General features: G+C 32.9%; 2 protein-coding genes across 2 annotated transcripts; one reads left to right on the plus strand and one right to left on the minus strand.

The window, feature by feature from the left end:
- Positions 1-2,362: 2,362 nt before the first annotated feature.
- On the plus strand, positions 2,363-7,787 carry LOC120081530 (GC-rich sequence DNA-binding factor-like protein). The gene is made up of 6 exons (XM_039036490.2): positions 2,363-3,785; positions 4,068-4,235; positions 5,364-6,040; positions 6,187-6,469; positions 6,669-6,958; positions 7,173-7,787. Exons 1-6 carry the CDS (start codon positions 2,550-2,552, stop codon positions 7,363-7,365), a joined length of 2,847 nt encoding a protein of 948 aa, XP_038892418.1. The 5' UTR covers positions 2,363-2,549; the 3' UTR covers positions 7,366-7,787.
- Positions 7,788-11,385: 3,598 nt separating this feature from the next.
- LOC120081877 (transcription factor bHLH30-like) lies at positions 11,386-14,566 on the minus strand. The gene is made up of 2 exons (XM_039037053.2): positions 13,688-14,566; positions 11,386-12,244 (listed from the first exon to the last, which is right to left on the minus strand). Exons 1-2 carry the CDS (start codon positions 14,303-14,305, stop codon positions 11,759-11,761), a joined length of 1,104 nt encoding a protein of 367 aa, XP_038892981.2. The 5' UTR covers positions 14,306-14,566; the 3' UTR covers positions 11,386-11,758.
- Between the last annotated feature and the right edge of the window lie 11,836 nt (positions 14,567-26,402).

Raw genomic sequence — 26,402 nt, forward strand, 5'->3', positions numbered from 1 at the left:
CACAAGCGCTACACGATGAGCGTAAGTGCTAGACGATAGGCGACAACAAGAGCTACATGATAGACGCATGGGCTATGCGATAGGCTATATGCTAGACGATGAGTGACAACGAGATTGTTAGGTGATAAGAGACAACGAGAGATCACTGAACAATGGAGCTATGCGATGGGCACAGGCATTAGACGATGAGCGATAGTGAGAGGGCTGGACGATGAACGACAACGAGAGGCTGGACGATGAGCGACAACGATATATTAACTAAACAACAAAGCTACGTGATGGGTGCAAAAGCTACACGATGAACTAGACGATGGGCCAAGTGTGTATGCGTTGCTGAGGCTTGTGTTACACACGGTTAATGGATTCACCCGGAAAAGTGGCTATACTAAGAAGAGGTTGAGTTTGAATTAGTAGAAGGTGGACAAATAGAGTTTTATGCTAGGAAGACTTATGCATGAGGAAGAAAACTTAAACTTCATGCAAGTAGGTGGGTGGCATGGAAGTAGGTGAATGACATGGAAGTAGGTGGTGGCAAATCTTGGTGCAAACACTCCAAAAGTTTCTAAAGAAGAAGGTGTCATGCGTTGAAAGCTTTAAGAAATGAGAAGGATTGGTTCCTTTGGCCTATAAATACCACCACAAGATGTCTATTTAGTTCATAACTCGAATTCCTCTTGAAAAATATTAGGAATAGTGTTAGAGGGTAGATTCGGAGGAAGCCATGCGTTGATCAAGAGGTTCCAAGAGGAAGAGATGTTGTTGGACAGTGAAGTCTAGAAGTAGCATCAACTTGGGACGAGAAGTTCTCCCAGACGACTCGTGCATTTTGAGTGATTCTTAAGTCACTTGGAAGCTCTGAGAGTCTAGTTTTCAAGGGAGGGCTTTCGGGGAAGAAGCTCTAAGGAATTAGGTTAGAAATTGAGGAAAAGACATAAGGGTCGAGCTCTTGGGTAAGCTTGAGCCAGTCTTGATGATTTGAGGATTTCGGCAAAACCACGAGGAGTTCTGAGCAAAGATTTTAAGGTAAGCTTCCTGAGATATTTTAGAACATGTTTGTAGGAGAAAGTATCTTGAAATAAGATTTGGAACTACAAGTAATCTTAGCTTAAAGTTGAATCTGGAATTTAGGGTTCAAAAGGGAGCCCGAGGAAACCAAGGACCTTCTAGAGAAGAAGGTTCTTACCTTACCAAGGTGGGTGGTAATTTCCTTTAAGTCTTAAGCATATCTTATAGAGGATATATATATATATATGCTTATGTTGTGAATGAGTAATTAGCATGAGAATGAGAATATGTGAACGGGATGGTCAGAGGGTCAATAGACTTAGTTCCTGATCCCAGAGCAGAACCTCACGAGATGGTCAGGGGACCGAGAGGGCTAGTTCTTAAGCCTGTGAGAGGAACCTTCGTATGGGATGGTCAGAGGACCGACACACCTAGCTTCTGAGCCCATAAGCGGGGATCTATGTGCACATAGGAAACATAGGGAACACAAGAGAGTAAGCATTTGTGACTAGTATCAGTTTAACTATCTATCATGTGTGTAGGTAGAGTTTGAGAATAGACTCATTATGAGTAGTATCAGTTTAACTATCTACCGTGTGTAGGTAGAGTTTGAGAATAGACTCATTATGAGTAGTATCAGTTTAACTGTCTACCATGCGTGTAGGTAGAGTTTGAGAACAGATTCATTATGAGTAGTATCAGTTTAACTGTCTACCGTGCATATAGATAGAGTTGAGAACAAACTCCTTCAAGGTTGAGATTTGAATATAACCTCGTATTTGTGATATGCTTGTATTATGAGTAAATGGTATAAGAAGAGAAATGAGAAAAAAAAAAGAAAAAGAAAAAGAGAAAGTACGAGAGAGAAAATAAATGGGAGGAGAGGTGTTAAGGTTTAGATATAGACTGTAAAAGCATTGTTTCATTTTTTTTAAGGTAAGAGTATTAATGCAGCTTTTGAAAGTATATATGTATTTTTGCAATGATGTATTAATTGTTTTGTTTATATACTATTGATAAGGGTATTTATGATTTTTTTTTTAAAATTAAGAATATTTTTTAAACTTTTAAAAATTCAAAGCTATTTTTAAAACAAAACACTAACCTATTCCAATCCAAATTAATGCTTAGAGTATTCTTTTAAAAATATTTTTGAAAGTTTTGAAAATTTATGAATATTTTGATACAAAAACATTTTTTATAATCGATTTTTTTAATAAACAACGATCCTCCAATTTACTCTTTTAAAAATAGAATAGTATGATTTCTCTCTCTCTCTCTCAAAAAAAAAAAAAAAAAAAAAGGAAAAGAAAAAAAAAAAGGAGAGAAAAAAGTATGAAATAAAATAACCGGGAAAGGGAAAAGAACAAGAAATAAAAAACCGCTTGAAATATGTACAAAAGAAGAAACCGTCTTGAATCCACTATGGAGGACCAAAAACCCTAGCAAGGATCCACACGCTCTCAATCTGAACTCCCGTCGAGCTTCGCAATTGGCAACTCTTGAACACAATTCCCCCATCGTAATTCTGTCCATCAATCACCATGTCCGGCAGTCGAGCCAGAAACTTCCGCCGCCGTGCCGACGACAATGACGACGACGACGAACCCAATGGCTCCGCCGCCCCTTCTTCAATCAGCGCTTCTAACGCTTCATCAAAACCCTCTTCCACCTCCTCTGCCGTTGCCAATAAACCCAAGAAGGCAAACCCTCAGGTGCCCAAGCTTCTCAGCTTCGCCAGTGATGAAGAGAACGATGCCCCACTTCGCCCTTCGTCTTCCAAATCAACCAATTCCAAGAAGCCTTCTTCTGCCCGACTTGCCAAGCCTTCATCCACCCATAAGATCACTGCATTAAAGGATCGCATCGCTCACTCCTCTTCAATTCCGGCTTCTGTTCCCTCCAATGTGCAGCCTCAAGCTGGAACTTATACCAAGGAGGCCCTCCGCGAGTTGCAGAAGAATACCCGCACGCTTGCGAGCTCGAGACCTTCATCCGAATCTAAGCCTTCTGCCGAACCTGTCATTGTTTTGAAGGGTCTTCTTAAGCCCGCTGAACAAATCCCGGACAGTGCTAGAGAAGCTAAAGAGTCGACCTCCGAGGATGAAGAAGGGGGTAGTAATGCGAAGAGCGCTGGTTCGCTTCGGAGGAGTAAGGAAGACACCTTAGCTCGAATGGCTTCAATGGGGATTGGCAGAGGAAAGGATTCATCTGGGTCGTCAATTCCCGATCAAGCGACCATAAATGCAATTCGCGCGAAAAGGGAACGTATGCGACAGGCTGGGGTTGCAGCGCCGGATTATATATCGTTAGATGCAGGTAGCAACCGTACCGCGCCGGGGGAGTTGAGCGATGAGGAGGCAGAGTTTCCGGGGAGAATCGCCATGATTGGAGGGAAGCTAGAGAGCTCGAAGAAGGGCGTGTTTGAGGAAGTTGATGAGCAGGGAAATGACGGGGTAAGAACGAATATTATTGAGCACAGCGACGAGGATGAGGAGGAGAAAATTTGGGAGGAGGAGCAGTTTAGGAAGGGACTGGGAAAGAGAATGGACGATGGTTCTACTAGGGTGGAGAGCACTAGTGTCTCTGTTGTTCAGAGTGTTCAGCAGCAAAACTTGATTTACCCCACTACAGTTGGGTATAATTCGGTGCCTAGCATGTCTACGGCTACAAGTATAGGAGGTTCTGTTGGTGTTTCACAGGGTTTGGATGGGCTATCGATATCTCAGCAAGCTGAGATTGCTAAAAAAGCTATGCAAGATAATATGGGGAGGCTGAAGGTATGCTTAGCTTCAAATCAACATTTAATGACTTATTTTCCCTTCATTTCGGTCTTGTGCTGTGTATGTATAACCGTGAAACTCACAGGTGCTTCTAGGAATATGTTTAATGATATTTGAGTCAATAGGGCTTTCACTATTTTACTTTATTAGTATACATGCCATAGTGTGGTTGCTTGGAGTGTAGTTTACTATGAATGGCTTAAGTTCAAAATAACGTGTTATCATAAAGTGCATATGTATCTCTGTGTATACATGACCTTCATTCTCTTTTATACTCAGGAATCCTATCGGAGAACTGCATCATCGGTGTTGAAGACTGATGAAAATTTGTCTGAATCTTTATTGAATATCACAGCGCTTGAAAAGGCTCTTTCTGCTGCTGGGGAGAAGTTTATATTTATGCAAAAGCTTCGTGACTTTGTTTCCATTATCTGTGACTTTTTGCAGGTATGGATATCCTATCGTATGCGCTGCATGTTTTATGTTAATTGTAATTGTATGTCATGAGTTCAACTAGAATTGAGAGAGGCAGATTATATCTGGTTGTGTGTTACATGTCTGCTAAGAAGTGTTAGAAACGTGTAGCAAATTATGGTTGGTTTATTTCAAACTTAATTTATGACAAGCTAGATAAAGCTTGATTGTTTTTTAGTTTCTAAGTTCCATAAAATCTATGAATATGCAATCAAGCCCTTCTAAAGTAGTTTGGCTACACTTAAACGTAACTCTTTCTTTTCTGTGGACGATGGTGAAGTTTGAACATTGTTGTATGTCATGGACGCATTAAATGGACAGGGCCTAACAAAATGGGGTGTTTTACATTTGCCTTTTGTATCTTTATATGAGCTATAAATGGCCAGCTTTTGTTATGTTGTGAATTTGCAGCACCTGTATCTAATCTTACAAGTTACAACACGATGTTGCAGAAATATTAGTATTTTAGGTAGTTAGCTACCGAGACTTAATCCGTGATTAATTTAAGGCATCTAAGTTACGAGTTTGACGCTAGGGCATGAATCAAACCAGAAAGACAAAGTAGCGACACCTTGAAAAAAGTCGGAAGTTTGACGTTTGGTAGTTTATTGAAGGATTGAGAAGCTTGCTGTAGTGAAGTGTATGTCATGATTGATTCTTCTTCTTCTTCTTCCTTTTTTTTTTTTTTTTGTGGAACAAGTTTTTCAACTTCTTTTGCATCTCTTGGACTTCCACTTAGACTGGGATGCATTTATGAAAGGGCTTCAGAGAAGTAGAATCTTTACGATAGTGGAAGAACCCATAAGGTTATGAGAATCCTAAGTTGCTAGGGAGAAGTTTGGTTACAAAGGCGTAGAGAATTTTTTATTAGGAAGAAAGAGATATTCTTTGCATCAGTAGTACAGTTTAATTATTAAAGTGTTTAAGGGGTTTCATTTGCACTAGAGCGTATGGGATGTTTGTCTGTAAGGTAAATTGTTTGCAAATGGGAGGTATCTGCATTTCTGAGATGTAAGGTCCCACGTTAGGTGCACTTTTTAATGCAGGTAGTGTGGTCTCCCTTCTTTAATTAACCTATTTTGTGTACTTCTGTGTCTTCAGCATAAAGCTCCTTTCATAGAGGAACTCGAGGAGCAAATGCAGAAACTGCATGAAGAACGTGCTTCTACTGTCGTGGAAAGAAGAGTAGCTGATAATGACGATGAAATGGTGGAGATAGAAATGGCTGTAAAAGCAGCTACGTCAATCTTGAATAAGAAAGGGAGCAGCACTGACATGATTGCTGCAGCCACAAGTGCAGCCCAGGCAGCAATTGCCTCATCAAGGGAACAGGCAAATCTACCGGCTAAGTTAGATGAGTTTGGTAGAGATTTAAATCTGCAGAAACGTATGGATATGAAGCGGAGAGCTGAGGCTCGAAAACGCCGGAGATCTCAATACGATTCCAAGAGACTAGCATCCACAGAGGTTGATGGCCATCAAAAAGTAGAAGGAGAGTCTAGCACTGATGAGAGTGATAGTGATAGTGCAGCATACCAGTCAAACCGTGATTTATTGCTTCAGACTGCTGAACAGATTTTTAGTGATGCAGCTGAGGAGTTTTCCCAACTTTCTGTGGTGAAACAGAGGTTTGAAGAATGGAAGAAAGATTATTCAGCAACATACCGAGATGCTTATATGTCATTAAGCATTCCTGCTATCTTTTCTCCTTATGTGAGATTGGAACTCTTGAAGTGGGACCCCCTACATGAAAATGCAGATTTCTTTGATATGAACTGGTATGATATTATTAAGTATTATAGAGCTAATTATTTAAATAGCTTTTTAACTTTTTTCAGTAGGTATAGTGAGCATCAATGGTAGATGCAGTTTTCTCCAATGAACATAATTGCTGGTTTAACCGTCTTGAGTTTGATTTGTTCAGGCATTCTTTGCTATTCAATTATGGTATGCCGGAGGATGGAGGTGATTTTGCTCCAAATGATGCGGATGCTAACCTTGTCCCAGAACTAGTCGAAAAAGTTGCACTTCCAATATTGCACCATGAAATTGCTCACTGTTGGGACATGCTTAGCACACGTGAAACCAGAAATGCAGCTTTTGCTACAAGCTTGATTACTAACTATGTTCCAACATCAAGTGAAGCTCTTACAGAACTATTGGTTGTTATTCGCACCCGTTTGTCAAGTGCTGTTGAAGATCTTATGGTATGAAATTGGTTTTGCACTTCTCAGTATTATGGTCTTCTTTATTATCATCTTATTAGGGAAACTGAAATTATTTGTAAATTGAATGCATATACCCTCAATTGCACTGCCCTGTGAGCGATGATGCGTTCATGTTTGATCTTCAATGTATTATTCCATAAATATCTGCTAATGTTGGACCATGTTTACAAAATAATAGGTTCCTACTTGGAATGCACTTGTGATGAAAGCTGTTCCAAATGCTGCTCGAATTGCAGCATATCGGTTTGGCATGTCCGTTCGTTTGCTGAGAAACATATGTTTGTGGAAAGAAATCATTGCACTGCCCATTTTAGAAAAGCTTGCTCTTGAAGAGCTCCTGTATGGGAAAGTTCTACCTCACGTTAGAAGTATCGCGGCGAACATCCATGATGCAGTCACAAGAACTGAGAGAATCATTGCTTCTCTTTCAGGAGTGTGGACAGGACCCAGCATCACCGGGGATCGCAGGTTTGCATATCCATACTTCTATTCAACCTTTTGACAGTATGTTTCATATTTTTTTTTAGGACATACTTTGATTTTATTTGGACTTGAAATTTGGCTTGCTAATTAATATCCCTGAAGGGAAGTAGCACTTTCGTTGAGCAGTGGTGAATTATGCTCATAAGCTCCTATGAAATGCATTTAACTTAACCATGTGATGCCAAATATTGTTTTGCAGTCACAAGTTGCAACCATTGGTAGATTATGTTCTGCTGCTGGGAAGAACATTGGAGAAAAAACATATTTCAGGCATAGCTGAGAGCGAGACAAGTGGACTAGCTCGGCGATTAAAGAAGATGCTAGTTGAGCTGAATGAATATGACAACGCAAGGGACATTGCTAAGACCTTCCATCTCAAGGAGGCATTATGAGCTCCATCCAATGGGCATCTGGTCTGTTCTTGGACGATGTATATTCGTATGAAACATTGATGAGGTTTGTCGTCTCAAAGGCGACCGTCATTCTTATAGAATCCACACCAACTTTATAAGCAAATGCAGCTTTAGATTTTGAAGAGAGCTCAGCTAACTGCGGAGTTATGACCCATGAGCATTGAATAAATGTATTGGATGTCTTAGATTCATACGTTGAAGGAAGGAAGAGAGATTTTGAGCGAATAACACGAACAGTTCTTGGAAAACATATGATTGTTATGGCCATTTTCGAGAATTCCCCTTCCATTTATTCTTCGTCATGGGAAGTTTTACTGGGTGCAATGTACTGTAATTTTGAAATTTAGCTTTCTAAAATAAATTGCAAAAGGGAAACGAATCAATGGGTTTTATTATTTTTAGGTTGATTGTCTTGGACTATGGATGTTATGTATATTAGTTATAAGTCGATGAAGATGACAAAAATGGTATTTTCAATTAATCAATCAGATTGGATAAAAAGTTGCAAAATTGTGAAGGCATGTGGTACAAAATTGTAAAGGTGCGTAAAGATACATGAGAGCCTACTAAAGAAATACATTGGGCCTCCTGTTTCTAAAGCCCGTTTAAAAGATGATGGGCCTACTATTTCAGCCCAGTTATCTTTTAATGGGTATCATAAGGACATCCAATCAACTTTTATGTTTCGGTTTTGGTGGGCGACAGATAATTTAATATTTTTACATTTTCCCTTCATTTACAATTTAATTAAATTCCTGATCTTAGTTTTTTCCCTCATTTATCTTTTATACTTATCTGTCACGTATGTTCGAAATACCGATGGAAATATCGAGGTCCCAATTTTATGAAAATATTGATATTGATGGAAATTTGAAAATTTTTATAGAAATTGATGGGAATTGTTATAGTTAGTTAATAAAATTTTGATTGTGACCTAATTAGACCATATTTGACCATTTTTAATCATCATTTCTATAAAGTATAACAATATTTAGAGATAATAGTGTAAATATTTGTGTAAACGTTAATGCAAGAGCAATTTTTTTTTTAATAATAATTACAAAATAATATCAAATATTGACAATTAATTGCAAAATTAAATGATATGAAATGTTTGCATAAATAATAAGTGTAAATTATTTATTATAAAACCTACATGTCTAATGTCAAAAAGATGTCTTTGGAACATCTAGTAATGCTCCTAGGTCATCTTATATTGAAAATGTTGTAGATAGTTACTTAAATGAAAATAATAGGACTCGTATAGCCAACATATAGACCCTATTGGTGAATACATCTCGTTCGTCGATGATCTTCCTCCTTTAGATGGATAATAACTATTTGGTGGAAAGTTAGGTTGGAAATTGTTAGGAGTCTTGAAGGACCATCACAATTTGAATAAGAATAATTACCTTGACCATAGTTTTGTTGTGTATTACTACTCTTATGACCATAGTTTTCTAAGCTTTTTTTTTTTTTTTTTAAATGAAAACTTTGGACAGTAAAAGAAGTAAATCTCACATCAATTCAATTTTGAGGTGCAATGAATTGAAAATTCCATGGAAAATTGTTTGAATGAAACTAAAAATAAATAAATATTATTTTTATCAATTTTGGTTTCTTAGAAATGAAAGCTTTAGATGGTAAAAAATAAAACTTATATCAATCCAATTTTGAGGTTAAATGATATAAAACTCAATAAAAAAAAGGTTTGAATGAAGTTAAAAATAAATAAATATTATTATTTTTCTCAATTTTGGTTTCTTGAAAATAAAAGTTTTGGATGGTAAAAAACAAAGCTTACACAAATTCAATTTTGAGGTGAAATGATGTGAAAATTCAATGAAAAAAATGTTTGAATGAAGTTAAAAATAAATGTCATTATTTATTTATTTTTTCTAAATTCTGGTTTCTTGGAATTAGTTTTGGATGGTAAAAAAACAAAACTCATATCAATTCGATTTTGAAGTGAAATTATATATTAATGTGTGAAACTGTACAACTCATATAATCAAGACAAATCTATAAACTTTAAAATTTTTTCTATTGAGTTTGATTCCTTAAAATAAAAAATTTAAAATTTCTATTGAAATTTCAAGATTTTGAGAATGGGAGAAAAATCGAAATTCTCTCACTACTGAAATTTCTATTAATGGTCGAAATCTTAATGGTCGGAAGTAACACATCCTATGTCACTATCTTAGTTGTTAAGATCTTCTCTTTCATGCCACGTGGAAATATTTATGTCATGGTCATGGAGAGGAGGGTAAACAAAATTAAGCAAGCCATATTTAATTATAAAATGTAATTTTGTCGAACTAAATTCTAAATTTTATTGCTAATGGTAGACATTATTTTCAGTTTTGATACTAACTGGCCATCTTTGATATGGTATTTTTAGTATTAATTTACTAAACAACATTATAGGCTCATTTTAGATTTCAGTTTTTATGTCAAGAATATCTTTTTAATTGAAAAGCAATTATTATAGTAATTCTAAATTGAACCTAAAAATACAATAATCCACGAGTTTATTTAACCTACTTGGATTAGCATCTTGAATCTTGATTAACCAAAAATTCCCTCCTCTTTGTTTATTAAAGTCTTCACATTATTATTTGAAAGGCATCATCAACATTTAATTTAGTGTATAAAAGCCAACATCAAACCTTCAAATGATGTTTACGTTGGCAACCAAAAAAAACGAACCTTGCTGAATTATAATGTTTCGATAACGCATTCCTGTGTAATTAAATTACAGGTTTACTTCTTGTCAGATCTTAAGTTCATATTAATTAAACAGGTCCTTAAGTTTACAAAAGTATCTAATATATTCACTTAACTTCAAAAAATGTAGAATAAATTACTATTTTTTTAATCTAATATATCCCCTTCCCACATCCTTTAATATCTTGTTCAAGAAATCATTGAATCTTTTTATGATATGTCTAAACAAATTTAAAGGTTTTCAAATATAACATCTTTTAACATCTCTAAATTTATTGGACATAAAATTAAAATCTTAATACCCTAACAAATGCACAATTTTATTAGACTTTTTTTAAGTTCAGAAACTAATGGGACACGTAAAAAATTGAAATTCACAGACATGACATTTATATAAAACTTATTTAGGAAAGAATTCTTGTAATTCAACAAACATTTCATATATTCGGCTCCTCTCGAGTGTACTAAATCTTCATCTTTTTGTAATTACGATGTATCTACTATTTTGTTAAATTGGAGGGCTTTTAACCCTTAGCCTGTTCCCTTCATGTATTTTCAACTTCCTGAGCTCTTCTCCAACTCTATCCGGTATATTATTGCTTTTATTGATTAATATAACTTGCTTTTAGTGTCAGGGTATAATGAGAGTACTAAGAATGTGTTAACCTATTTGAAATATTTCGATGTACTCTCTCTACCTTTAGTATCTTATTAATTTTTTTTATTTAATTAGGAGAGGTTAATGAACATATTTTACACTCGAATAAAAAAAAAAAAAGTGAAAATAACTCATTTACATGAAAAAAAACTAAAGGTAATTTCTATAAATTATGTTAAATATAATATTAATCCATGAAAGCATGAACTTTAAAAGTAGTGTATGTTTTAAATTTTGATAGTGATTTTTTTTGAGCTATTTGATTATTGTGTCTATTTAATTCTTATACTTAAAAAACAAAGTTGTTGGTTTAACTCACATTTAAGATATACTAAATACATGAAACTTTCTCAAAAATCAGCTTATTACATTATATTAATAAAATTAAGTTGAAGAGCTATTAAAAAGATAATTAGAAGTTGAAGGACCTAAAGAAAACTAAAACCACCCCATCTCCACAAAAACTTGTAATTTCATCTCTATATTATAGTTGTAATCAATTTATACTTCATATTACAAACAAACAAAAAATGAAAAGAGAGAGAGAGAGAAAGAGAGAGAGAGAGAGAGAGAATTTAATTAAATTAAACAAACCCAAAAATATTGCAACAAAATCTGAAAACAAAAGGGAGGACCAATATGATTCCAACTTAAAAGGGAAAACCCCAACAAAGGTCAAAGACAATATTATGCATAAAATCTTTTTTTTTTGTTGCATCACTTTGCAATATCAATGGGGACACAACTGCAGCACATGCAAACCTCATTAGGGTTTTTCTTAAAAACTTCACTGCAACTCTGAAAAAAAAAAAATAAAAAAAAAACCTCACATCATTTTTTAAGCCATAAATAAAAAAAAAAAGAAAAAAACCCATCATAGAGAAAGATCACCCTTTTATCTCCATACGAAAAAGATCAAATTTTTCAGTACTATATGGTATGAATATGATCATTACCAAAATTATATAAAAAAAGAAAAAAAGAAAATTAAAGGATATTATTAATGTTATTTGCAGTAGCGGTCCTTTGTCTTTTGATATTTGCTGAAGAAGAATCATGATCCCCTGAAGTTTTTTCAATGACAGCTTTGAGGGCATCTTGAATAATAGATGTAATATTTTGTTGTTGTTGTTGTTGTTGTTCATCGTCAGCAGTGACAAACAAGACATTTCTTAAACGACCACCAAGGGTTGTGATTTCAGCTTTGAGAGTTGTTAAACGTAAGGATTTGAGGGTTTTAATGAGATCAGGGAGAAGATCAGAACGGTCTTCACAGCAAAGAGAAGCCTTTATTACAAATTTGGGTGATGATCCAATATTACTTATCATCATCATCTCTTGTTCTGAAACATCATCTACACTTACTTCATCAACTTCTGTTGGAATTGGACTTGTTTCTGCTATCAATGATGTTTGTCGTTTTAGTTCTTTCACGTGTTCTATCACTTCTGCTAACAATGATGCTTTGTCTGTCTGTACAATACATACATATATACATCGGTTATTAATTCTATAGTTTTATTATTAGATAACATAAAGTTTCATCTCAAAACGCTTATAATACATTTTACATGCACTTTCATATATTAGAAAAGCTTATTTAGATGGTATGTATCTACTACTACTTAAAATTTATTATTTCATCATCCCTTAGTCATCATCCTTGCCACAGATTGGGGGATGATGTTACCGACATTAGTATGTGTACTAATGTCGATGAACAAATAATCCTACTTTTATCGATTGTAACATGTAGAGTTGGTAGGAGTAGGATTTGCCAATGCTACATGAATATAGCATCTGAGATTGGTTTTCCGACGATTTTCCTTATGTCGGGTGTAGTGAATTAACCCCACCAGAAGAAAATATATATATATCAAGGAGAGATGCACTTCCCTATACAACTAACGGAAACTAGAAAATATTATTAATTTATATGGTATCTACTACTACCTAAAAGTTCCATTATCCATTCTTCTGATATGTCGACATGGAAATATTCGTCGATCTTGTTACACATCGGGAGATGGTGTTACCAACATTGATACACAATGTCGATCAATAGATAAAATCTTACTTCTGTCAATGGTAATATGTAGTATATTTTTTTTTATTAAAATACTATTCGAGAGGAATCAGTGGGTGCACGGAGAAATCTCAACTAGGTTGGCACAACTATATCATCCTCATCATACCCAGAAAAAAGCATATACTACATGATGACATGTAGTATTGACAGGAGTAGACCTATCAACGCTACATGAATAGCACCAGTGACCACATTGACCACTGTGATATTTGCTTTTTTCCGACGATTTTCATTGTTTCCCCCCACAAAAACAAAACCAAAAAAGAAAAAGGAAAAATCCATATATATCAAGGAAAGATAGCAAAAAATTAGTTGATATTTGGAAAGGCTAATAACTAAGTTTTGTGAGTTAGTTAGTGGGGCTGAGTTCAGAGAATAAATAGATAAGGGCAAACTCTAAGGGTTATAAGCTGACAAAGAATACTGAATTTTATCTGTCTTTATTTCTTTTCATTGTTTAACATAGTTTTTATTCTTTGACTGACATTCGCCAACAAATTTTCCCAACCGAAAGCTTTTTCCAACTGCAACTTTGGTTCCTCTTTATCATATCAATCCACCCACATTAACGGTTATATATTCTCTTTTCTTCTTTCTCATTCCCACAAAAACAACAATTCAAACATGGACAAAACCTCTTTTTTAAGCAAAGAAACAACATGGGATGACAAAGATTTAAGGAATTTTGTATTGTATATGTTCAAAGATTGCAACTTGATCCAAAATAACAATGCAAGATCAGGTTTAAGATAATATAAAAACAAACAAACAAAAGGGTATGTGAAAATAAATATAATAATATGTGGGAAGGCAATAAAAATGCTTACTTTAGTGGTACTAGGGAGTAAGCTCCTTAGCTTAGCAAGATGATTGTTGATTCTTTCTCTTCTTCTCCTCTCAGCTTCACTATGGCTTTTAGAAGCTGCAAGAGCTTTAGCATCCATTATTTCTTGAGCACTCATTTTGCCAAGCTCAGCTTGTAGGCCAAAGGGAGCCGTGGAACCTGGATGAACCACCGGTCCGAGAGTGGTCGATATGATTCGACCTAGATGGTCTGCCGAAGATGGACCGTCATACGCAAATTGAAGACAATTAGGAGGTCTTCGGTTAAACAAACTACCATAAGCTGATGATGAACATGATAATGATGTCGGTAGCGGTGGTGGCGGTGGAGGCGGAGGGATCATAAACGGATTAAGCGACGACCACGGTTGGAGCATCGGTGACACGACCTCGGGTGGAAAAATTAACCCTGATCTTCCAATTCCATGATGATGATGAGGATCTCCGCCATACATCATATGATGCTGATCAGTGTTATTGTTGTTGTTTTGTAGTTGTTGGTGGAGAAGAAGTTGTTCTTGAAACATATTCTCAATTGTTTGTGAACACTCCCCTTGATGTTGTTGTTGATGATGATCCTCTTCTTGATCCTCCCCACACATATCACTCCCAAAAAAGAAGGTTTTTTTCCCCTTTTTTTTCCCTCTATGCAATTGTGCTAATTAATAAGAAAAATAAACAAGAAAATGAAAAGAAAAAATAAAGAAAAAGAAGGTTTGGAATTTGAGTGTTAAATCCTTATCTATATCTCTATGAACTCTCCTTGTGAATTTCTTTTGTCTTCTCTTTTCTTTTGGATATCTTTTTTTTTTTTTTTTTTTTTTTTTTTAGTAATCTCTCTAGCTATATCTCTCTGCAAAATCTCTCCCCACCACCATTCCAATATATAGAGCTTTTTCTTTCTCTCTCTCTTTCTCTCTTGGCTTTACTTTCATCTTACGCCATTATTCTTTGTCCATCCCCTATACCTTTTGTAGAGAGTGAGATGAGAAAAAGATGAGATCTTTTATATTATAATTATTAAAAAATAACTCACATTATTATATGCATATGACAAAAAGAATAAACCCCATTTTTAATATATAATGTAAGGTTATTTTTGATTAATGCCTAGTTTAATGTGTGTTTAATATAATTATGTGTGAGTGAGAGAGAGAGAATGCTTAAAGAGAAAAACACGAACACAAAAAGAAAGTGAACATACAAAAACATTGCTTTGTCGACCAAACAATGACAAAAAAGGGCCGAGAAGATCATTGTAGTAAAAAGCTTGCCTTTGGCTATAACCTTTTTTCTTTCAAATTTTCCTTTCCCCTTTTGATTATTTTATTTTATTTTCACATTTCTATGTTTATTATTTTATTATTTTATTTTTTTTAATTACTATATATTTTCCCATTTTATTTCTGAACCTCCAAGACATCCACTTTATTGTCTTATATTTTCTTTTTGCTTTTTGACTATTTTAATAATATTACTTTTAAGAAAAGTCCATTTTAATCCATTTACTTTTCTCTTTTCTTGAAATAATGTTATTAGAGTGAACTCTTTTGTAATCAGAATATTGGAGGTAGTTTGGAAGTGTAGAAATCAAAATTAAAAGTTTATTTCGAATGACTCTCAAACACTAAAATTATATTTTTAAATAGTTGAAAAGTTATTCTAAAAAATTTAAAAAAACTAAAGTTAGATATTAACCAAAAGAAAAGAACTGATCATGAGTATAAAAATCAAAACAAGTTTTATAGACAACTTTATATTATTTCCTTGTTAGTGTTACCTTGAAAAATATTTATGTGTATCTTAGATTACATTGATTCTCGTGTAGATCACATACTTGTTTAAGTACGTGAAAAACTTTTTTTCCTAAATACTTTCGAATTTGGAACGATATTATAAAGATGAATATATCCTAAAGTGTTTCAAAGTATTATTGGTTTAGCGGTTTGAATCAAGCATGGTTGAGGCCCACATATTGTTGTTCCATACTCTTAGCCAAGTCCACGCCAACCCTTTCTGCTTCCTTAAGACCATGTAATCATTGTGTCTCGGAACACACTCCATATCCTTCTCTTTCTCTTATTTCTTTTATTTTTTCCCCTCTTCTCTCTCATTCATTCATAGAAACACAAAAGTAATTTCTCGGATTCAGCCATCTTTGTGTGCATTAATCATGTTGGGTTTATCTTGATATCCCTAGTGGGTGCTCATTTTGAAATGTGTTTATGGGTGTGTACACACTTTTATATATCAAAATTAATGACTTTTTAATACCATAAAGTACCAACCTTTCTTCATTAAGGCTTATGGGAAATAGAAGAAGATAATCTTTATTAGTTTACTCAATTTTCTTTTAGATTAAGGGAGTGCCTTTCAATCAACGTTAAGAAACCATGTTGGAACATTTTCTTAGCGAAAAATTCAAGCTAGTTTTTCAAGACAACATATGTAATTATGAGTGTTAAAAAGACATTCCCATTTTTCCCAATTTAATATCATCTTGTCTATTCGTGGTTATGAACCCCTTTTTATACCAAGAGTTAATATGAAAATACCAATTCAAATATAGTTTAATAGATAAAATACTTTTTACTATCTAAAAATCGACAATTCGATTCTCACTCTTAGTTATTAAACTAAAACATGAAGTTGGTACATTAATGCCTTGAAAAAAAACAAATTGTTGAAAGTTAATATCTTATTAGGGATTGTTCGAACAACTTTCTAAAATAAATAAATGGTTTTTTTTTTACTTCACTAAAAAAAATCTTGATAGTATCGTTAAAGATTTTGGTCTTCGGGTTCAGAGGGGTATCATGTATAAACCCTCTAATCTCATAATTGGCATGTATATGTATTATATGATATTCTCTTTTAGTAATAGTCTGCTCTCTCCTTGTCTGTGGATGTAGCTAATGTGAACTACATAAATTTCTATGTCAATCATTTATTGGTTTAACTTTACACTTTCACGCTTTTTTTGCTTGTTGATTTTGTGTCTGTCACAACAACCCTTAAGACGAATTTTCTTTTTGTTTCGATCTCATGTTAATAAAAAACAGTCTCTTTGATAGCACTGAAAATGTGCTATCTTGCTCCACTTAATTCGAGGTTGTTCCTAGATTTTACGTGTTTATTTTGATGATTTTATAGGTTTTGAGTGTCTGGGAGGTAGAGTCGGGCGTTATGACGAAATGGAGCAAAAATGGGCCAAAGCAGAGCTCAATTGTTGGGAAAGAAGAGGTGAAATAACCATATTGCCCCTACATGCATGATGCAGTGCGCCACTAGGCGCCTTGCTCGATACTTTTTTCCCGAAGGGAGGTTTTGGTGAAATGTCATTGGCACTGCAACACTTCGAAGTATCATGCCACGTTTTTCCGTCAGCACCGTGATGCCAGTTCGATTGTTTTAAAAACACAATTTGGCCGCCTAGGGTTTTTTTTTTGTTTCGATTCCAGCTGAATTTTCACAGTTTTCTCTCTATTTCCTTCCGTTTCTTGATTCTTTGATGTACTAAAACGACTTCTTGATATTCATCATGAAGATTATGGGCTAAGGTACTCATTCTAGCTTGGGTTTTAGGATTTTTCTCCCTATTCGTGTATTTGTGAGTATTTGAGCCGAATTTAATTGTATTTGTTGGATTCAATTATGATATGTTAGATTATGATTATATTGTCAGACAATTGTAGATTGTATGGTTATTGCTTTAGATTAACGTATAATATGTGACATATAATTGTATGTTAATTTGCAAAAAGTTGCAATAGGTTAGATTAGCTTATGAGTCGATAACGTTAAGCATTGTTCTAATCAACCTAGGATTGAATCAAATGAATATTTGATTAGGCACTTGAAAATAAATATTCAACTTAACGTTGCCTTGGATCTTAATGCAATTAGGTCAATTTGAATTCACATGTTTTTCATCAATTTTCTTTGGACTAATTAGTTAAATATGATGAATAATTAATTTTTCTAATTAATTTGTTTTAAGTATAAACAAATACTTAATTCAAGTGATAATTTGATGAACGAGTATACTAAAAAGGAAAATTTCACAATAACTCAAGCTAGGCCTTTTTTTTATATGTTATCATAACTTTCAAATTACTTTCTTTTATGCAATTCAATTTACTTGCAATCAATCAATCTCAAAAATCCTTTTTTGGTTACCTAGGACTATTAACAATTTAGATGAGAAATTCAACGGTTTCTTATGTTCGACCCGTACTATCACTACGATACGATAAAAACGGTTAAATTATTTGATCCAGAATTAAGCGACAAACTCTATCATTCACATTTATGATACATTTTTATCTAGTCAATACGAGATCCTTGAATCACATCCTAGGGATTCATAACATAATTGTGAGGTAAACATAAAAAAGATAGTGAAATGGGAGGCAGTAGGGGAATAATAGATGTTTGGAGTAACTTTATCGAAACAATGCACGGTCCTCCAAGCCCTTTTTAATTTGTTCACAAATTCCACTGTTAGCCGAATGCTATACACAAGACAATCAAACCTCTAGCTACACCCTAGGCTACAATGCGCCCTACCTCTTTGCTTCTTTTAACTTGGTTGCCCCTATATATATATATATATATATATTAATTAATTAATTTCTATACCTTTTTTTTTTTAAAAAAAAAAAAAATGTGCTCCATTTTGGCTTGCGGCAAAAACAAGACACATAAGGAAAAAAGAAAAGAAAAGAAAGAAAAAGAAATGGAAGAATTAAAAAGGCGTGTGGTGTGAAGAGTCTTGGCCGGCAACTTCTGGTAATCAAACAGTTACGTTTGCAGAGCATGGCTTACAAAAAGCAAACCAAAAATCATTAAAACTTCTATTCACTATTTTCTTTTTCTTTTCCTCTCCTTTTCAAAATTATATTATTGTTGAGCTATATGGTTATAGAAACAGAATAACTCAGTTTTTGTCTTAATTAAGCATATTGTCACATCCAATCAAAAGAGGTTATTCAAGGAAAAGAAAAAGGAAAAAAATAGTCATCTTTTCTTTTCTTCTTTTTTTGTATCTTTGATTAATTACAATAAGAAGCTGTATCAAAGTACAAACACTTTGATTTTTGGTCAGCACCATTGTCTATTTGTCTTGTACATGATTTTGATCTTTTTTACCTCTTCATTAATTTTCTCTCTCTCCCTCTCTTTTGGCTTTAACTTTTGTTTCTCTTTTGAGTTTGAAAGACTCTAGAGCACGGGTGTTCTTGCATGGTTATCTGTGAAAATTCTCTTTTACCTATATACATATATATATATAATGGGTTTGTTGTGAGTTTTATTATCATCATGCCATTTTGAAGATGTTCAAAGTTTAGGACTTTTCTATTCAACTCAAAAAGTATACATTATTAATTCGGTGGAAATGGAGACTCCCTTTTCTGACTTCCAGTGAAGGTGAAATTTGGTAAACCTTTGCTTGGCCAATATTGTTTAATGTTAAATGCGTTAAATATGCTAAATTGTTGGGCCAATTGTCTTCGTTGAGACCTTGTTGGAGAGTAAAATGCTACGTTTTTATATAAAGATGTATATGAAATATTGTTTCACTACGAGAAATTACACTTTTTTTCAATAAAAAAAAAATCGTTGAAAAAACCTTTTCCAACGTCATTTGGACCGTCGGCAAAAATCATTGGCAGAGACCGTCGAGAAGGCTCCATCGGCATTAAAAAGTCTTTGCAGGTTGTGAAAGGGGGTCTCAGATGCCATTTTGATGGTGAAATTTTGGATCTTTTGTCAATGCCAAGGTTATTATAGCGATGATAGAAGGTGGCTCACTAAAAAAATTATTTTACAAAATCTGTTCATTGAGATAAATCATTTTGTCCAATGATTTTGGTGGTGTCGGTAGAAATTCGATCGGGAAAAACAAGAATTCTTGTAGTGGTGTTTGTTACCAGAGTTATAAGTAAGTATTTCAATACCACCACAATGCTTTCAAAGAAAAAAATGTATGGCTCACTCAATGCTAGGAAAAACGCTCGACTCAAAAATTCATATATAGCGTTGTGACACATTAGAGCAATTTAATATTATGCATTCATCTTTATTGTGATTAGAATTCAGAGAAGGTCATCGTTTTGATCTTTTATAGTGTGGTTTGTGGCGTGAGATACTAAGAGGCAATATTGTAACTTCTAGATTGTGTTAGTTTTGAGTTTAAGGCTAATAAGTATATTTTTACGTGTTCTTCATACTTTGGGTTAATTATTTCATGATTTGATTCAGCTTCACCGGAGGAGAATATATATACACTTTTATTATCATGTTGGGTTGGAATGCCTTTTTTATTTTTTTATTTTTTTTTTTCATGTGTTCTCGATTTCTTTTTGTTCTCTATTTTTTTATTTGTTTATTTTATTTCTATCATAACATATTGGTATTACTCTATATCGTAGAGATATTAGTATACATAGTCTCGTCATTTCGTTATTTTTTTTCTATCGTCGATATCATCTCATATTGTAAAAATATCTAAAGTATTCTTGCACGTGTGTGTATGTATGTGTGTATATATTATATATAAAGAAAAAGGATATTTATTAGATTAGCTAGGGTCTTTTATGTAAGTAAAAAAAATAACGCAAATTAAAATTTTGTGTCTCCAAAAATAATTAAATCATACTATTTATTATAAGTATGTGGAGAGAGGATTATAATGACAAGTGGTTAAGTTGTGGCATGTCAATTCTATCCCACATAAACATATTCTAGTAGGAAATCTTTATTCAATAGGAAAAATATTAGAGATGTGATAAAGAGTAGTTAACATTATTGATTATCCATCAAAATGAGCTTAACTCAACAATAATTCATATGATCTTTTATTCTAGAACTTGATAGTTAGACCCCATTTGTTGAATAAAAAAATATATTATCGACTACCCTACAATGTAAGCAATCTTCATATGCAATTGACCTTTATGGATAGACAATTTGCACCAATAAGATTAGTTGCATTAATTATTAATTAGAGAAATTCTCTTGACGTAGTATAAAATAAACTGATAATAAAAAATGACTATTTGAAGTGAAGATTGGAATGGTGACTTTGTATGGGATCCATTATTAGAAAGTTGGAAATTTTGAATATATTAATAAGGACAATATTTCCATCGCGATGTAAAATCATGTGGATCACTTGGATTTGAAGTGATCGTACGTAAATAAAAATATGGAGAGTATGAACTTTACTCAATGAAGTCCACTTGAATAAAGATTTCTTTGAAACCCATCAAATCCAACTTAATAATTAAGGAAACAATATTTGGAGTGCATCCTCCACCACATCTACCTTTTGCAACTCACGTTAATCACACAATAAAAAAAAACTCAAATTTAAGATTTTTAAAGGAAAGAAAAAAAAAAAAGAAAATTTTGAACACGTGACAAACAGTAGTTGCACAATTGGTAGAGCACAAAAATGTAGTATACAAAAGGAAAAAAAAATCTAATTTTAAGGCATTGGTTAAAAGAGTTCACTCAACTTTCATGTGGATGATGCTAGGCGTGCAATCAAAATCTCACATGCATAAGAATAGAGAAGCGAATGATCATGAATATATAAATGAGGATAATTATCTCATTTGGTATATGAGATTTTTGGAGTGGTTCTTGTAAATGTAAAATCACAAAGTTTTATGTTCAACGTAGACAATATCATACCATTGTTGGACGTTGTCATTGTGCTTATCAATTGGTAGAAGCAAAGTCTTGATCTAAACCTAGTAACAAAGAGAGAATTAAAGAAGCTCCATAATCGACATAGTGTGAATGAAACCAAAAAGTCCTTGGAGCAACAAGTAAGTAATAACATCTTTATTTGAGGGGAAGATAGATTAAGAGTGCGACAAGTAGTTGAGTACATCATACATTCTACAAGTGTGATTTGTGTCGTGCTTGTACTCCATTTGAGTATTGACATGAGATGAATTAGATGTGCTTTAGGATGAACATCAAGCTCTCAAGGTTGAACTAGTTTGTTCAAGGATAATTAAGATTGTTAGGTGCAAACAAAGTCCCACATTAATTAGTAATGAAGAAAGAGAATAATAATAGGTATACATAAGTAAGATTGTCAAGTGGTGCAAATAAAGTCCCTCTATTGATATGAAACATTTTGAGTTCTGGTTTTAAAAGCAAAATCATAAGAATTTATGTATAAAATAAACATATCACATCATTATAAAGATAAATAGATCAGATCCCAAAATTCTGAAAGATAAGTATATAAAACTAGAGAGAAGCAAGGTTACTACCTAGATGCAAAGGAATGAGATTGTATCTTGGGAAAATCTTTAGAGCACATGAATTAACACCCATGCTAATGATTTAGGGTTGTGTTTGTGGTGTGTCTTTTTGTGTAAAATTTTTTATATGAAAGTCACATTCAAAGGATTGATGATAACTTCACTTCCCACTAGCCAGCCTCTCCACAACCCACGAGAGCAAAATTAAGGGCCATTTTGGTGGGTTTTATAATGACATCAATCCTACTCTGTCATGACGTTGCTTCCTTTTAACCAATCTATACTTATAACCCTTTTGCCTTTGCAGAAGTATATAATTACACAAAGGCTACCAATTGGCCTTTTTCACTTATCATGACGGTTGTTTTGAATTTCCTTTGCATCAAGCCTTAGCTTTCATTTCATTTGTCTCTGCAAACTCATTATCAACTTTTCCTCCTTTTTCCTCCTTTCCATTTAGGTGGGAAAATCTCATTTCCTAACTTTTATTATTGATCTTCATGACTCTTTTTCTTGTATCATCAATCAAGATCAGACATTGTAAATTTGTAATTATGTATTGTATCAAATTTAACCAAATTTTTATGATATTTTCATGATTATATTCCTTTTTCTTTTATTTTTTCCCTTTAACTAAAATATATTTGTATGTCTAGGGTTTGAGCTAGCTAGCTGGCTGGCTTTTCTTCTTCATGTTTCAAAGAAAAAAGGACTTCATGAAATGAGCAAGCAACTCTCTCTTTTTCAAAGGGATTATAAGTTTAGTTACTTTAATTTCTATAAAATGGTTAGGTTTGGTCATGAGCTTGTTGGGCAACACATAAAAATGTAATTAAGTTCTCAAGAAGGCTTGATGTGTCTAGAGACAAAATCAACTTTATAAATTAAATTAATTTTATTAATTAATTAAGGGACCCTTTTATGTTTCATGCCTCTTGTTGCTTCTTAATTAGCTCATTTTTATTACTTTTTGGAAAACAGACAAGAATTATGAAAAGAAAATGTAATCATAGATAGGTTCTAAATTAAACCCACAACTCATCATCACCTCTCTCTTGGAGGAAAATATATATTTTGGGAGGAAGAATGTGAATTTTGATAATTTTTTTTTTTTTTTAAAAATAAGTCAAGTTTGATAACTATTTTGTTTTAAAAAAATTAAATTTATGGACACTACTTCTATTTTCAAATTTCTTCATTTGTTATCTAATTTTCACCCGTTGGTTAAAAAAACAAGCCAAATTTTGAGAACTAAAAAAAGTAGCTTTCAAAAAATATATTTTTTTAATTTAGTTAAGAAATCAACCATTGTACTTAAAAAGATGCAAATCATTATAAGAAATGTGGACGATATAAGCTTAATTTTCAAAAACAAAAACAAAGATAAAAAACCAAATGATTATCAAATGAGATTTAAAAAGTAAAAATATGGCAATATTTTGACAGGTATTTGGCTACATAGGAATATCGGAATTTTTCTGGTTAACTAATTAATACTCGATATATTTTTATTTATATTTGATGTAATATAATCTTTCTTGAATGAATCAATATAAGACAAATGAGAGGACTTTTTCATTGACATGAATATTTCGAGGACTATTAAGTATACAAATCAGTTAATAATCTATAATATATGAAAGTGATTAATTAAATGGGGGAAGGAAGCAACATTTGAATTAATAAAGTTGTGATATAAGATTCTTATATACTTTATATATTTTTGTACATATTAAGGATGTTTTAGTTATGTTTGATTATATTTATAGGTTGTTTCCACCAATAAGAAGCACAGCCTCAATAACCATACTCACTAATGATTTTTTTTTAAAAAAATAAAAACACAAGAAATTATGCGGCCAATTCAGAAGTAAATTTAATTTTGGACAACTTGCCCACTTTGGTTGATATGTATATAAATCTTAAGAGGTGTTGCTTGGTGTATACATCTTAACTTACAATAACATTATTTGTTTAAAATTTAATTTTATTATAAAGAATATACATGTCATATCTTATCTCATAAATACATATTTTTATCACATGGTTTTTCTTAAAACAAAGACTAAAATAATTTTTTAAAGACAAATAGAGAGGCTAATCATACACAAAATATTAGATATGATGAGGTGTTAAGATTGTGTCAACCTAATTAGGATAATCTGGTATATCTATTGATCCACACTCAGTATTTTTTTCAAAAAATTATGCACGAAATATTAAAAAAAAGATGGATTAAACAAAATTAGATAAAATATAATCATCCAAAAATTTATATGTGCTAAAAACTTTCAATTATTTTGAACCGATTATAATTCATCACCTGCACCTAATTCATTTCAGTCGATGGCTTATCCTTCCAATTCTATTGCCGTTGTCGCCTCCCATTGCATCAAATGCCCAGCCCATAACTCCATCACATCCACCACCACCTATAACATCAATTGCTTCCTCTGAACCTGTAAGACTTTGTAACATCCACTTTGTCTTCATCTCTTCCTTTGGCGCTTCCCGTCGTAGCTATTTCCCCACTCAGTTCGCCGTCGTCATTGCCACCACAGTGATCACCTCCAAATCCGCCTGTTTCCGCGACGCCAATTTCATCTCCTCTATCGCCTTTCAATGATAGTATTATACCCTAACAGTTGGTGAGAATATTTAAAATTACTGATGATAAATTAAAAGAAAACTTTAAAGAATTAAGCAAAGCTTAAAATTTCCCTCCATTTTTAGGAATTTAGAGAATTAATTAAACATGCATGTACATAGTATCTCAATGTTACCACAATAGATAATTAATGTCATGCGAGTGTACTCAACTCCATTAAAACTAAAAATTGTAGCATCTCATTGTTACAAAACAACGTCTCAAATGATACGACAACGTTTTGTAAAATCTTTAGGGTGTGTTTAGGATAAGAATTATCCTAAGATTATAATAACCACATCTTGCTACAGTAAATACTATTTTGTATTCCTTAATTAGCTATAATCAACACTATTTCAAAACTCCAGTATTCACTATTTGGTATAATTTTTACTATTTTACATTTATCATTTTTTTATTTTTTATTACAGTGTTTACTATTTTTTTCAAACTAAAATAGTTTACACCTCAAATACATACTATTATAACTTAAACTAAAATAATCTATCCTCCAAACACAAACTATTATAACTTAACTATAATAACTTAGAATTATATAACCAACTCCTTGTTCCTGTTGGGGTAGGTAGAAGTCGAAGTAGATTCATAAAGAAGCATGAAGATTTAAGAGTCTAAAAAAACAGCCCTAACTTCCAATCCAATCTCCACACGACATGTCGTACTTCACCAAACAACAAAATATAATGACACGTCGAATCAACTCCATCCAAAGTCCCGGTGGATTACTACGTGTCGTCCCTCTACTCGTGACGTGTCCCTTTGATATTTTTAGAACAACCGACATAATATATACCTACATCATATATTCCAGAAATATACACATAATTTAATTTCTCACTGTTTTCCACCATTCGAATTTAAAACAACTAAAAATTTCAAAATTAAACAATGATACCCATATAGTGACGTTTCATAAAATCCTCTCTCCTAAAAGAAAAAAAAATTGTCTAAAATTAAATTATAATACCAAGATATATACACATCTCCAAAATGGTGGGCATTTGGGGCTACCAAGTTTCTGCATAGAATAATTAAAACACACTCCACTAAAAAAAATACCCTATTCACAGAGTACATATAAATCCAACCCAAACAACAATATGCTTTATTTTGTCCTTTAATTGATAAGATTGGGACTTATATAGGATGCAATCATTTAATTTTTTTTTTTTTTTTTTTTATAAAAAAAACCCCTCCCCTTTGATAGCTTTTAGCTTTTATAAAGTTTTGAGTTGTTTATATTTTGAAGCAAATTTTAGATTTAGAACAACTATTTAATTATATATTCCCAACATTTGGCACACCAATATTTGAAAACTATGGATCTCAATCAAATTAAATATTAATTTTGGTTTAACTACAAACACAGAGAACTAAACATGATCAACACTTACCCACTTCAGCTTTCAGTGCAATACACCTCAGTTCTTTGTCAATTACCACTTACAAAACTTTTTTTTTTTTTTTTTTACATTACTTAAATTTAATTTAAAAAAATCCAAAGATGAGTTCTTTTCTTTACAACCTCTCATTCCATTATCATAGTTAATTATCCCACTTATAACTACTAAATCAATTTCTATTTATATCTCTATGATATAGTTGATCATTTTTAAACTTGAATTATTAGCCACCAAAGAAGATTTAAACAAATTAAATAGCATTTTCCTTGTGAGGGAAAGGGGAGAAAGTGAGAACTTAAAAATGAAGAGGATGGCCCAAATTCAAAACCCAAACTTGTGAGTT

The sequence above is a fragment of the Benincasa hispida genome, chromosome 7, assembly GCF_027475165.1.
Source record: "Benincasa hispida cultivar pf3 chromosome 7, pf3_genome.v1.1, whole genome shotgun sequence".
NCBI classification, from domain to species: domain Eukaryota; kingdom Viridiplantae; phylum Streptophyta; class Magnoliopsida; order Cucurbitales; family Cucurbitaceae; genus Benincasa; species Benincasa hispida.

Coding starts and splice junctions, on each gene's coding strand:
- LOC120081530 (XM_039036490.2), top strand. CDS start 2,550: ATGTCCGGCAGTCGAGCCAGAAACTTCCGCCGCCGTGCCGACGACAAT. Junction 6,470..6,668: donor GTGCTGTTGAAGATCTTATG/GTATGAAATTGG, acceptor ACAAAATAATAG/GTTCCTACTTGGAATGCACT. Junction 6,959..7,172: donor AGCATCACCGGGGATCGCAG/GTTTGCATATCC, acceptor ATTGTTTTGCAG/TCACAAGTTGCAACCATTGG.
- LOC120081877 (XM_039037053.2), bottom strand. CDS start 14,305: ATGTGTGGGGAGGATCAAGAAGAGGATCATCATCAACAACAACATCAA. Junction 12,245..13,687: donor TACTCCCTAGTACCACTAAA/GTAAGCATTTTT, acceptor TGTATTGTACAG/ACAGACAAAGCATCATTGTT.